Here is a 14,393-nt window from a genome sequence, read left to right as displayed (position 1 = left end):
GGTGAGGTGATCCAGGGACCAAAAGCCCAGACAAATCGGAGAGCTAATTCTTTATGAACTTGATAGATGGACTACTGACTCAGGAAGCAGCTGTGATCTTCCTGCTGGACTCTTAACATATCTGGCCTGGAAAGGAACCAACCAATAGGATTTGAGAATACACCATACCTACGAATATGGGGTGGGAGGTACACTCTCATGGGAAGGAAAAGGAACAAATGTGAAAATAGCAATTTAGGAAGCCAGGTATGAAATAGACTAACAAATCGGAGCCATTACCACGTACTATGACCAAATAACTAATCTTCACCTCTATAAAAGGAGTCAGAACCTGTTAAACTGTCTGTCTCACTTGTAAGGTGTTATGGTGGGGTGTTAGAACAGCACTTCAGCAAGAGAGGTGTTTCTGCCAAAACAGGGAGAGGCGATTCAGAAGTGCAGAAGATCAATTGGCCAAGCAAAAGGTCCAGACAGAAACCGAGAGGAAGAGTGATGGAATAGAACCTGATCTGGCAAAGCCAAAAGGGACAGGTTCAATAGTGGATTGAAACTTTCATCAGGCATACAAAAAGACACTTTGCTTCATGGTGCATGACATAAACAGACACAAATACTTAAACAGTAACTCATTCCCCCCATAGGCAACCCATCATACATCAACATAACTGCAAATCAACACTGAGCCAAAATCTAACCCAATTAGAATGAGAGGAAGACTGGTGGGACAAGAGGCCCGCAATGCAAAACCTGTGTTGGCCAAGCCAAGGCTCTCAAACCTAGATAAGGAGTGAACATGGAAGATGGCTCGGAGAAACATGTGGAAGGGATGGGCCATACTGAGATGCCTACTGAAGTGAGCCCAGTGACTGGCAAAGGTTGCCTCCTGAAATCCCAGAGGTAGTTAAAAAAAAAAATAATAAATAAAGCCAGCTGGGCATTCTAGTACAATTCCCGATGGGAGAAGTGAGGCCACCCACCCAATTAGACCTGCTAAATCTAGTGAGTGGGGAACAATTCAAGCAAAAGAGGAACCCATAGGGCAAAAGGTTACAATACAGGTCTTGCCCTGGTCGCATTTTAAAGGCATATCAACATCCAGGAAGTGATGCAATGTTAAGATTCAGATGACTACGACAAAAACCTGTGTAAAAACAACAGTGGAGAAGTGTGCTGTGGCACTATAAACGTCCCTCAGACAGAGTGATATCCACATTGCCCTGCATGTGGATTACCAGGAGTTTGGCACTTAAACTAGGCAACTGGACTTTGGACTCAAGAAAATAGATTGTTTGGAATAGGTTTCTCAGGCTTTTATTTGATCATATCCTGACTTAATTTGCTTCCAAATGCCCTTATGTTGTTGTAATTCTGTCCCAGAGTTCCAGTAGTAGTTCACTTCTCACTTACACTGGAGTTCATGCAAGGGGATTATGTGTCTCGAAATAATCAAGCCAGGTAAATTAGACTGCCTTAAGAAAGAGTAAAAGACTTGTCCTACAGGTATAAGTGATGACTCGCTGTTACCCTTAATCACTGGACTGCACATGGTGGGTGTGAATTTGTGATTTAAGAGAATCTGTTTACCCGTTGACAATAAGACAATATTGCCAGGAAGGCATTGTTTCCTTAATTCCCGAGTATTTTATTTCAGTTACGCATCCAACATTGGTTAGAGTGTTGGGTGCCTTTCTCCTAGCAGCAGTGCGTATTATTCAGAGAATGTTATTGCTAGTCATGGTGTACCTGTGTGTTATCCAGAGAAAGCAATGTGATTGCTACAATGCATGTACTTCAAAATAATGAATATATTGATATTTTCTTTTCTTAAAAAGTGCTTCTCGCTTTTGACTGTAACCCATTTTCAAATAAGAAACCAGTTGAGCACAAAGCGGTGCAGGTGTGCCTTTTGGTGGTTTGGTGTAAATCCATTCAGTAGTTCATCCTTTTTTTTTTTTAGAACAATTTCTTTATTGCATCTTTCCAGTTTTACACTTGCTACATTGTTGCAACATTATAACCGTCATGGTGAAACAGTCCAAAATGCATGCAAAGCACCCAAAAAACCCAAAAAAAGGAACAGGAAGAGAGGGTCTATTACCACAAAATCCAATCATTATGATAGAGACATTGCACTGTTCGTGCATGGCATTCACAATGGTGGCCTCTGACCTGTGCTGAAACAGGGCCGGTGGAGGGGGGGGCACATCGCTTCAGCGTAACATAAATTGCCAAGGTATCTGATCGACATTAACATTTCCTTTATATTGCATACATCATTCAGTATCGTTCTGTGGTTGTTCTTAGCCCCTATCCCCTTCCAATGCTTCCTAGTCTTGGCTCCACCTGCTTAGATGAGCACTGAAAAATATTTCTCATTTATCTCGAGGGCAGATCTAGGGGGGGTTACATAACTACCTGTAGCCTGCTTCTATGTCATGTATAGTAGCCATGTACCGCAGCCAGTCAGACTCCCTGGTGTTTGTCTCAACCAGATTAAGGCCATCTTCCTGTGGGCCAGGACTAGTGCTAATCTTACAAATTTAGTTTAGCTCAGTTCTGCAGAGAAGACACTCAGCGGCTACCTAAGCCGTCCATGGAGACCTCATTGTCCACTATTTCGCCCAGTGTTAGATTTACCTGTTCCAAGTACTCCTAAATCAAGGGGCACCCCCATATCATATGCAGGAACCCTGCATTGGTCTCTATACATCTCAGAATTTCATGCGTCCTTGTGGGGTCCATTCTTAATATCCTGGCTTGGGAATAGTAAAAGCTATTAATGTATTTGAAATGGATTGGGCATAGTATCGGGCTAATTTGAGATTTGTATAAGATCAGACTGCCTCCAGTTGTCCTCATTTCACTTTGGATAGGCAGTGTGTACTCTTAATTTCCTATTAGGTTGTACATGTTCATACATTCTTGATATTCGCCCTGTGGTGCTATTGGCATCAATTGCTATCTGAACAGTGGCAGTTGTGCTATAAGGAAACCTTTCCATTTTTGTTTCAACCCAGACCTTACCCCATAGTATGCCAGTGTGTTAGCAAGTATTTTGGGGATTTTTGTGAAATAGTCAACAGCTGTTATAAACTTGTCTCCCACCAATAGGTCTTCCCACTTTCCAACGTCTGCCTGCTCTCCCACTCTATATATCATGAGATCTTGTGTTATGTTGTAATTTGGGTATTTCTAACACTCGAGAGATGGGTTAAACAGTGTTACGTCATCCAGCATCTTTCCTATATTCTACCAGACCCAGCATATTGATTTAATAGAGATCAGGCTGTCCGGTGTGGTACTATTCCCATCTGAGACCGCTGTCACAGGGGAGTTGGGAGCTGCTAGGCATTGCTCCAAGATAAATGCGGGACATCCTATTCGCTTCCTATCCAGTACGTTGCAAATTGCGCCTGGGCTGCTAGATAATGGGTTAATGCAAGATACCTATTCCACCAAGCTCATATGACCAGTGAGGAGGTCCCACTTCACCCTAGAATGCCTGTCTGCCCATAACCTTGTTAGTGTGGATTACAGCTTATTGAAAAACTGTTTGGGCAAGTAAAATGGAATATTTTGTAAAAGATACAAGAGCTTTGGTAGGACGATCATTTTGATTGCTGCTACTCAGCCCATCATGAACCGCGGCAAAGTGACCCATGTTTTCATTCTTTTCTGGAGTACAGGGGTGTAATTTAGGGCAAACACTGTATTTGCATTTTGTGACACATTTACACAAAGGTACTTACCCGAGTCTGGGCACCATCTAAAATGTCCCGGTTCAGTGATGCTAGCAGCTCCTTTCTGTCATAGAAAACCTCTGATGTTAACCGATTTTCTGCCCTGCCCATCTGCCATATTATGATACATCTGACATTATAGATTGATGGTTACCCTGCGAGTCTGTTACCTACAGGGCCATATCATCTGCCTATGTTGAGGCCAGCATGTTCTTCCTTCCTGCCTACATTCTCTGTGCGAGTGCCTCTGCCGTAAAAGTAATCCATGGGGTTCTACGGCAGGCGCAAAGAGGGTGGGTCATAGCCCGCACCCTTGCTACATGCCCCTGATTTGAGGACATGTAGATGAGAAGCCAATGTTGGAAAGCACCCTAGCAAGTGGACATCCATACAGTAGCTTGATCCAAGCTATGTCTGATCTTACCCCAAACCTCCCCAGTGTCTGACACAAAATCACACTCTGATTCCAATGCTTTCTCTGCATCCAACATGGCTACTATTGTATTTTGCACAGGTCTTGGTGCTGCAGTTGAGATGATAAGTAGGTGTAAGTTCAGTTGAGTACACCTCCGCTGGATGAGGCCAGTGTGGCCCGGATTAATTATATCAGCCATCATTTGTGATTTAGCTATTTGTTTTGGCTAGTTGTTTGTAGTCCGTGTTAAGCATAGACAGTGGGTGATATGAGCCAGGTTTCCTGGGTACGATGATCGTGGCCTCATACATATACAGCGGAAGAGCTGCTTCTTCCAGAGCCTCATTAACTATTTTCCAGTTCCTAGTGCTAGGACGTCTACATACACCTTGTAGAATTCTGCAGTGATTCCATACGGCGTAGGGGAGTTCCCATTTGGGAGCTTAGAGATGGTGTCGAGCAATGAGTCCCCAAGCCTAATCAAGCTTTCGTATTGAAGCTTAGGGATAGCTATCCCGTCTAGAAATGTGGAGAAGTCTTACCCCACCCCCCTCTCTTGATTAATCAACCAAGCTAATGTGTGGCTCAGCCTTTCCGCATTCCATATCTATGTGCTAAAATGGTTGTGCATCTGTATATATTTCTGCCATGTCTGCAAAGAGCTGCAGTTTCTCAAATAACTGTGCTCTAGTTCTGTCATTATTCATCCCTTCTCTTCATGCTCTTTTTGCAGAGTTATTTCATCTTCTAATGTACTCAGGCTATTGCTCAAATCTTTGAGGATACCTAGTTCTTTGGAAATGCATTCTCCCCTGGCATGCACTCTAAAAGTATACTACACATCTTCATTGTGCGGGACTGCGTTTTCTATAGCTTTGAAGAAGAGGCACTTGGTCTCTAGGATCTTGGAACATAAAAACTGGGCCTGTGAGTGCATGTGCCTTAAATTTCTTTAAATTTGCCTGACCCACTCATGTGTGGTTAACTATATGAATGTCAGTATGGCTCTAAGTGTGCAAATACACCTCATGTGCTTGTGCTTCCATTCGGTCTCGTACTGCCCTATCGGCCTACCCGTCAGTGTCTTGTTCTGCGGCCATGTTTTGGGCATGCACTGAAAATACCAATCGTCCACCCACAAATCCCCAAAGACACGGGCTCCTGCAATGTCTAGAACTTGAACAATCCCAAACATAACTTCATAAACTTCTCATTGTATATGAAACAATCAGTGTTATCACTAGATCGAATTGTGTGGGCACTCTCTTGGAACCCCAAGCGCTTCCAAAGCCAATAATTTCCCACTCCTTTTTTTGTTATTTAACTTTCAAGGCTACTATTCATCCTGCTTTGAAGTCTTACTAATTAGTAACTTCAAGAGTAATTAGCACATCAAGGCTCAAGTGGGAGTTGCACTCCAGCAAGCCAGTCAGTCTTCTTGTGGAGTGGGTAATGCCGGGTGGATATTTCACATCACCTTGCTGCTATAAGTAACTTCCTCTCCTCATTTTTTCTTGGATGAGTTTGATATGGTTTCAGCGAATCCCAGAGCCTGGTCAAGGACTGTGTAGAAATTAGTTTTGTCACTGCAGAGTATTCTCAACTGAACAGGAAAAATCACGGAGTAGTCCAGTTTTTTGGCATAGCCATTTTTTGACCCCTTCAAATTATCTGATGGCTTTCTGCACTCCTGGGATAAAGTCGGTAAATACCTGGAGGGTCTTGTTCTCGAACTTGACCTGCCAGCTTCCCTCATGATCTCAAGTTTAGCAGTTTTAATATCACTGGTCGCGGCAGGGCTCCTGGCTGTGGCCTAGACCTGTGAGCCCTTTCAACCACATTGTAGAGACAGACACATATGCGAACAGCTTCTTAAGTAGTTCCTCTATGAATATTTCAATTTCTTCTAGATTTGGCTCTCCCTCTTCGGGCCAATATTTATGACATTGGAGGGCCTAGAGTGCCACTTGAGGTCTTCCGCCCTGTCAAGTAGCAGCTTTCTATTACTTTCTAGCTTACTCACCACTTTGGGTAAGTTATGCAATTTTCCCCACTGTCTTCTATCATCTGCCTCACCTGTACGCCAGTGAGATCTGTCAGGCATGCTTGTATAGCAATTCGAGATGCTACGCTCTCCATCTGGGCCAACAGTTTGACTGGTTTTAAGCTTGATCATTATTTCTTGAAGCGTGACCTTCTTCCTGCAGCGAAGGGGTGTTTTTTATGCCGTCTGTTCTGCGGTCATTGCACCTGGCTGGTAGACCAAGTATGTAAGATCTATGGTATTTTTGAGCATCGCCTTCTTGTGTTTGCTTTGCCTAGACCTGTCCCTGCTGCATGTCAATCTGTGTCTGTGCAGTGCGTTTACCATTGAATACCTAACTCTGGTTATTTGTGTAGATCTTGTTTTACGTACTTTTTTATTATTTTGACTTCATGCATCTTTGTTGGTAGATAAGTGTACTTATTTACTTACCTGTGCTGGCAATCTATTGCTCCTCAATCTCTTGTGTATGCCAAGTGTACTGTAGACTAAACTCATCTCCTTCGTCCCAACCTCACTGCTTATCCTTGCTGCCAGGTGAAGATTTGGGTCACACCTTTTGTCTGCAACCTTTGCAGGGCCACTAATGTTTGCTTCTTCGAACACTACAACAGTCGTGGTTCTGAAAAACCGAACACCAGGTTGTAGCAAGAAATGTCAGTGAGGATCATCCTTCTCCTTTCTAGCAAACAAGCTTTGGAATGCAATCCCAAGGTGTCTTTGCACAGAGGAAAACCACCTAGCCTTCATGTAATCCAGCAAAATGTGTTAATTGACAAGACTGCAAATGAGGTACTAGCACAATGATAGCCTTGTAGGATGGGAGAAAATAAAGGAAACCACATTAATCTCAAGCAACCTCCATCCCAGATTCAGTGACAAAGGCAGAAAAAAATCTGATAAACAGATACCACGCAAACTTTAAAATTATTAATAACTATCTCATACATAGATCCCAAGACACAGTGCAAAGAATGACTAGAAGAAAAAACCTACTAATCGGAGTAAAACAGACGGGAGGCATCAAAATTGCTGCTGGGGATCAACAGATTATCACACAAGAGTTCCCCCAAACCTCTCTTCCCCCTGTCGTTTCCTCTCTCCCCCCACCTCCTTATCTTTCTCTCTCCCCACCACCCCTCTCTTACTCAAATTTAGATTCAAATGTGTGTTTTGGCAAAGTTGTTTGGGAGATGTAAAGAAAAGTATACACACTTACCCATGCAAAATGTGTTTCACTCAATTATTTCTGAACTCGAGGGCCCTAGAAATATGATCATGGTTTTTCCACTTTTTTGTGTTTGACAGCCATGTAAAGCTGCAAATGCCAAAGACGTTGACTTCATGTATATTGAGCTAATTCAACGCTGCAAACAAATGTATCTCACTGAAGCAGACACGGAGGACGACAATGTATACCAGTTACCAAGCTTTCTTCAGTCCATTGCCAGCGTGATTCTTCATTTAGATACAGTAAGTGGAATGATGCAAAGAAAAACTTGCTATTCCTTTCTAAAATCTGTCTGTCGCCTTCGGGACAAATGTAATCGTGTAGTCCGTTTTTGTTTTTGCTTTGGTTAACTCACATTTTCAGGTAGAGATCTAAAACGGTAAATATGTAAATGTTTCACATTCAAGCATTTGTCCTAATCTACTATATTGCAGGTAAAGTTTTAACTGATTTACACCAATTACAATGTGCTTGAAATCCAATGTGACCAACTCGTACCCAGAGCTATTATTCTGCATTTCAACTTTTAACATCTGCTGCTGCTGTTTGCTGCTCTTATTCTTCTCAGCTACTACTTTGTACAGGATTGACCTGTCTAAAGCAGAGCGGTCCCAGGTACCTGTGGGCAAAGTTTGTATTTGTCAAGGTAAACAGCGTTATTTGGTTACATGATTTTAAAATAAAAAATGTGTTTCGAGGGGATTGGGTCCTCCGACGTATTCCATATCTATGACAGGTAATGTCCACAGCTGTGCTGCTTCGGAAAATCTTCGGCGTCTGCATGGATGACGTCGATGCACCGTCCCCGAGGACCTCCTCCGACGGCCGACGTCACCCATTGTGATAAGTAGGACGCACGACGCCCATAGCCTCAGTTCCGTTTTTTCTGCGAACGTGTTCGCTTTGTGAATCTCGGTTCGCCTCGACTCTTTGGAGTTTGCTGTTTTCTTCTCGGTTCGTTGAACCTGTTTGGTTTTTTGTGAAGACCTGTTTGTGGCGATGTCCACTTCTCCAGCATGGGGTCTGGCATTGATTCACATGCTCATGAATATTCCCCGTCGTCAGGCTGGGAATCCTCGGTAAAGAAAAATCATCAGTTTCGTTTCTGATCTCTTTCGTAGTAGTAACCAATCACTGATCTCTGCGTCATACTGACCACAGCCAATGACTGCCATCTCCCTAAGCCCTGCCTCTGGCAGCCATCTTCAGATTTTTACCGCACGTTCAAGTGTTGGGATCCTCGTGCTATTGGTCTCGAGCTTTAGTGCTTTTTTCGCGCTTTTTCTTAGGAAACTTTTCTCTTTTTCGGTCAAAAGAGCCTCAAGCTCCACCGTTTCTTTATCCGATCAACGGGGACCCGTGTCGGATTCTTCTACGCCCCTCAAGGGTGAAGATTTCGTCGAGCCACGCTTTTGGAGGACTCCAGAAATTTCTCAGGCCCATCTAGATCATGGCCCATGAGAAGGGAAGCTCGACGCCCGGAAAGCTGTTCAGGGTCTGCCCTGGATGCCAGCTTCAGAATGTCTTTAAGGAGGACGAACACTCCCTTTGCCTCTACTGCCTGCATGAGGACAAGACGCACGTGGAGAAGGACTGTGCGTTTTGCGGCAATATGTCGGAGCGGACCATGAAGGACCGCCATCTGCGTCTCGCCTACTGGCTGGAAGGGAAGAGCCCGTCAGGCGAGAAGAAGAAGAAGAAGTCCGAGCGGTCTTCTAAGACCTTTGAGGGCGCCCCGGCGACGGGGGTCCAACAGAAGGCCAAGCACCGCGAGTCCGCTGGCACCGGGAGCGCCGAACGGTCGGGCTCTACGGGCGCCAGGCAGGGCGCATCCTCCCCGGCGCCATCAACCACGAGCCAACGCTCTGGCTTGGGTAAGAGGAAGGCCGAGCACCCGGCGAAGCTCCTGGAGAGACCCCGGGCGAGCTCAAAGGCCCCATCGGAGGGGGAGCGAGGCGGTGACCCTCCCCCCAAGGAGAAGGCGGTGAGCGCACCTAAGGTGGTGAAAGCCTTGATCCACCCGGCCAAGGCCTCTATCGAGACAGTCGCGGCGGCCCTGGCTCAGCCTGTGGAGGCTACACCAGTGGTCGCGACCTCGGGGCCCAGAGTCTCCCTGCCACCGCAGAGGGAGTTCTCTTTCATGCCCATCGACAGGACCCCCGTGAAACCTCCGACGGAGAAGAAAAAGGGGGGGCAGGAGGTTGTCGTGGATTCGGCCTCAACCTCTGAGGAGGAGCTGATCGAAGTCTTAAGCCACGGCGTGGCCGTGGAAGAAGACCAGCCCGTCAGGAGGGACCCCGACGTAGGAGACGACGAGAACGTCGAGGGTGCCGACGGGACTCCTGACCGCCCGTCGGAATCCCCTCAAACAGTGCCGCAAGACAACTTGGCGGCCATTTTGTTGGCTATACAGTCCTTATGCTCGGAGATAAGGACGAGATTGCCGTTACCACCAACGGAGGAACCGCTCCCGACGGGGGACCCGGAGCCAGGCCCTTCTGGGAGCCCTCTGCCTAAGAGAAGGATTCATCCTCCACCTCCTTTTCAACCATCGCGCCCTGCTCAGCCCTCCTCCCCGTCCACGACCCGTGGGGATGATACGGGGACTGACACAGCCGCGACGGGTACAGACGACGAGGATCTCCCGTCGTCTCCTCCTCCCCGGGCTTCCCCGCCTGACGAGATTGGATCATTTCATGCCATGATCGCCAGGGCATCCGAGCTTTTCCAGCTCTGCCCGGAAGAGAAGAAGAAAGGTTTCCTTTTATCAACGGCGCGAGACCAAGAGGAAGACGGTCCTCGCTGTACCTCTACTGGACGATATCAGGGATGAGGGTCTCGCCCTCCTCAAGAACCCATCCACAACGCCTGCGAGAAGGGATTGGTACGAGAAGAAGTACCGGGTCCCGGACGCGGCCCCCTTGTGCCTTCGGGCACAGCCGACCCCGGACTCGGTCGTCTCCGCGGCGGCCAGGAAGAAAGCGGGGGGGGCCTTGGCCTCTACGTCAACCTCCCCGCCGGACGGCGAGGGAAAGAAATTGGACACGATGGGACGCAGAGTCATCTCATCGGCAGCGACGACGATTAAGGCTGCCAACGCCTTGGCTATCGTAGCCCGCTACGACAGGGAGTTGTGGTACAAAATCGCCCCCCTGCTGGACTTCTTACCAGACGACAAGAGGGCGGAGGCCCTAGAGATCTTGCAGGAAGGAGAAGTGGCATCGGACCAAGCCATTACGATAGCGACAGACATCGCTGACACTGGATTTCGCCAGTTGGGCAACGGCGTGTGCCTTAGACGGCGTGGATGGCTCAAGGCAACTGACTTCCGTCAGGACGTGCAGACCAGAGTCTTGGACATGCCGTTCGACGGGAGCAACCTGTTTGGGAAAACAGTGGACGATTCCCTACAAGCCATCAAGACGGACGCGGAGACGGACCGGGCTCTTGGTGTTCTCCAGCAACGGCGGCCGCCCTTTCGGAGCGGCGAAGGCAAGCAGGGTGCCTCCAAAGGTTCCGGCGGCGGATTTTCCACCTATCGTCAAGCAGCCCGTTTGTCGTCACAGGAAGCCTACAGGGGACGAGGCAAGTCGGGCGGACCCCGCCGTCGTCGCCAAGGAGGACAAGGCGGCAAAGCCTCTTCGAAGCAGGACTGAACCGGCCGTGGGGTCGGGGCTCCCACCGAAGCACCCCAGTGGGAGGCCGGCTGGCGAGCTTTGTCAGCGTGTGGGAGTCCATCTCCACCGACCGTTGGTTGCTGGACGCCCTGGCCCAGGGTCACGCGCTCGAGTTTCTAAAGAAGTGCCCGCGCGTCCCCCCCGTGGCCAGGAAGGAACATCACGTCCCTCAACTTCTCTTGGAGGTAAAGGCGATGCTCAAGAAAGGCGCCATCGAGCTCGTCCCAAAGAGGCTTCGGGGCTCCGGAGTTTACTCAAGATACTTCCTCGTGAAGAAGACGGGAGGATGGCGTCCCATCCTGGACCTGCGACGACTGAACAAATTCATCAAGGCACAGAAGTTCCGGATGGCCACCCTCCAGCACGTCCTGGGTCAACTGGAGGAGGGCGATTTCCTGTCGTCGTTGGATTTGGAGGATGCCTACTTCCATATCCCCATCCTAAAGGGACACCGAAAGTTTCTCAGATTCGTGGTCCAAGGGCGTCACTACCAGTTCAGAGCCCTTCCCTTCGGATTGAGGTCGGCACCCAGGGTGTTCACCAAGTGCCCCGCACCGGTGGCGGCGCAGCTGCACCTGGAGGGGATCCACGTCTCACCCTACCTGGACGACTGGCTCATCCGAGCAAAGACAAAGGAGCTTGCCGCGGAGCACACGGCGAGGACCGTCCAACTACTCACGGACCTGGGATTCTCCATAAACTACGGCAAGTCCCACCTGGTGCCCGCGCAAGACGCACTGTTTCTGGGAGCGAAGCTCGACACAGTGGCGCTTCTGGTCTCTCCGTCGGAGGAAAGGACGAGGGCCATCTTGGGCAAGGTGCAGTGGATGCTGGTTGCGGACGCGGCCAGGGTGAGGTCCATCAAGTCCCTCCTCGGAATGATGTCTTCTTGCATTTATCTCATCCGCCTGTGCAGGCTTCGGATGCGCCCGTTACAGGAGTTCCTGGACGCTCGCTGGATCCAGACGACGGGCAGCTACGAGGACAGGATCACACTCGACGAGAGCTTCCGACGAGCGATCCGGTGGTGGGGCACCCGCACGCATCTGACGGCGGGCATGGACTTCCAGACCCCGGGCCACCAGAAGACAGTGACCACGGATGCCTCCCTGGAAGGGTGGGGAGCGCACACCGAAAATCTGCACGCGAGGGGCCTTTGGCTGTCGACGGAGAAGTCCCACCATATCAACGTCCTGGAACTCCGTGCAGTGTTTTGGGCCCTCAGGTCCTTTCGTCCATCCCTCAAGGGCAAGGTGGTGAGGATCTTCACCGACAACACCACCACCATGTTGTACATCAGGAAGCAGGGCAGTACCAGATACCCAGCCCTGTCCAAGGAGGCGCAGGATCTGTGGCATTGGGCCGTCGCCCAAGGGATGTTTCTGGTGCCGTTTCATCTGGCAGGAATAAAAAACACCATCGCCGACTCGCTCAGCAGAGAGCTGCGCTCGTGCCACGAGTGGGAACTAAGACAGGATCTAGTGGATCGCCTCTTCCGACGGTGGGGCACACCCCAGATCGATCTGTTCGCGACGGCGACGAACTCCAAGTGCCGGAGGTTCACCAGCAGGTTTCCCCAGCCGAGGAGCATGGGCGATGCTTTCTCGTTCCCCTGGGAGGGCCTGTTCCTATATGCGTTCCCTCCTTTGCCGCTGCTGATCCGGCTCATCAACCAGCTCAAGAGGTCACGGTGCAGGATGAACCTCGTCGCACCTGCGTGGCCGAGGCAGATATGGTTCACGAACCTTCTGGACTTGTCAGCGTCCCCGTCAGTCAAGCTGCCAGTGGACGCGGATCTTCTCTCCAGGGAAGGAGGCGCCATCCTCCATCACGACCCGAAGTCGCTGAACTTGCAGGCCTGGCTCCTGCAGCGTTAGAGTTTGGAGGCTACGACATACCGGCCGACTGCAGAGAGGTTCTTGCAAAGGCCAGGGCGTCCTCAACTCTTAAATGCTACGGACACAAATGGAAGAGGTTCTCTGTCTGGTGCCACGCACAGAAGATTAACCCTCTACGGATTACGGCTCCTCAAGTACTGCCGTACCTGCTGACGGCGGCCAAGGCTGGACTGGCGCACGCTTCCATCAAGATTCATCTTGCTGCGATCTCCCGATACACCAGAACCACGGGACGGACGTCTTTGTGGTCTCATCGTCTGGTGAAAGAATTCATGAAGGGACTGTTCAGATCATTCCCGCCTGTGAAGGCCCTGGCCCCGGCCTGGGAGCTCAACGTGGTGCTGACCAAGCTCATGGGACCTCAGTTCGAGCCTCTGCACTCAGCTCCGTTGAAATTCTTGTCGTGGAAAACAGCGTTTCTTGTGGCCATCACCTCCGCACGACGGGTGGGAGAGATCCAGGCCCTTTCCTGCAAGCCCCCGTACTTGACTTTTCACGACACGAGGGTAGTGCTCAGGACGCACCCCTCCTTTATGCCCAAGGTGCCGTCGGATTTCCACCTCAACGAACCCTTGGTGTTGCCTGTTTCTTCCCGTCGCCTTCGTCGCCGGCTGAAAGGACTTTGCACTCGCTGGATGTGGCTAGAGCGCTGAAGTTCTACGTGGACCGCACGAAGAGTTTTTGGAAGACGTCACAACTTTTTGTGAACTTTGGACCTGTCAATCAGGGGAAGGCTCTCTCGAAGGCTTCCATTTCCAGATGGCTCTCCGGCTGCATCATGCATTGTCACCGGTTGGCAACCCGACCGCTGCCCGGCCGTCCGAGAGCCCATTCGACCAGAGCGATCGCTGCTACCACTACGCTCCTGTCTGGTGTGCCCCTGCTGGACATCTGCAGGGCTGCTACGTGGAGGTCGACGCACACCTTCACGAAATTCTACTGCGTCTATCGGGATTCCAGGGACGAGTCCAGGGTCGGCCAAACAGTGCTGCGCAACCTGTTCGCCTAAGGTGAGCCTGGTGAGGAGGTAAGAATTGCTTAATGTTGAGTTTTGGATGTAATGCTTAATGTTGAGCCTGTTGCCACCTCCCGTGGTTGTGCATGTGTGTGCTGCTATGTATTCTTTTATTCATGAGCATGTGAATCCATGCCAGACCCATGCTGGAGAAGGAACAAGTTACTTACCTGTAACTGTTGTTCTCCAGCATGGGTCTGGCATGGATTCACATGCGAACCCTCCCGCCTACCCCTCTGCGGCTCTTCACTTGGTCATACTGCCACTTCACGTGCTACCAAATCTGAAGATGGCTGCCAGAGGCGGAGCTTAGGGAGATGGCAGTCATTGGCTGTGGTCAGTATGACGCAGAGATCAGTGATTGGTTACTACT

The 14,393-nt window shown here is 49.5% G+C and overlaps 1 protein-coding gene across 1 annotated transcript in view; it reads left to right on the top strand.

The window, feature by feature from the left end:
• Positions 1-14,393, top strand: part of PRKDC (protein kinase, DNA-activated, catalytic subunit) — a 3,362,625-nt gene that overhangs the window by 350,019 nt on the left and 2,998,213 nt on the right. The window contains exon 12 of the mRNA XM_069621025.1: positions 7,508-7,672. Within this exon, the coding sequence (XP_069477126.1) occupies positions 7,508-7,672 (165 nt within the window). The remainder of the gene's footprint in view (positions 1-7,507; positions 7,673-14,393) is intronic.

The sequence above is a fragment of the Ambystoma mexicanum genome, chromosome 5q, assembly GCF_040938575.1.
Source record: "Ambystoma mexicanum isolate Mex_15411 chromosome 5q, UKY_AmexF1_1, whole genome shotgun sequence".
NCBI lineage: Eukaryota > Metazoa > Chordata > Amphibia > Caudata > Ambystomatidae > Ambystoma > Ambystoma mexicanum.
Note: the sequence above shows the minus strand (reverse complement) of the source record. Positions and strands in the feature narration are given on the sequence as shown.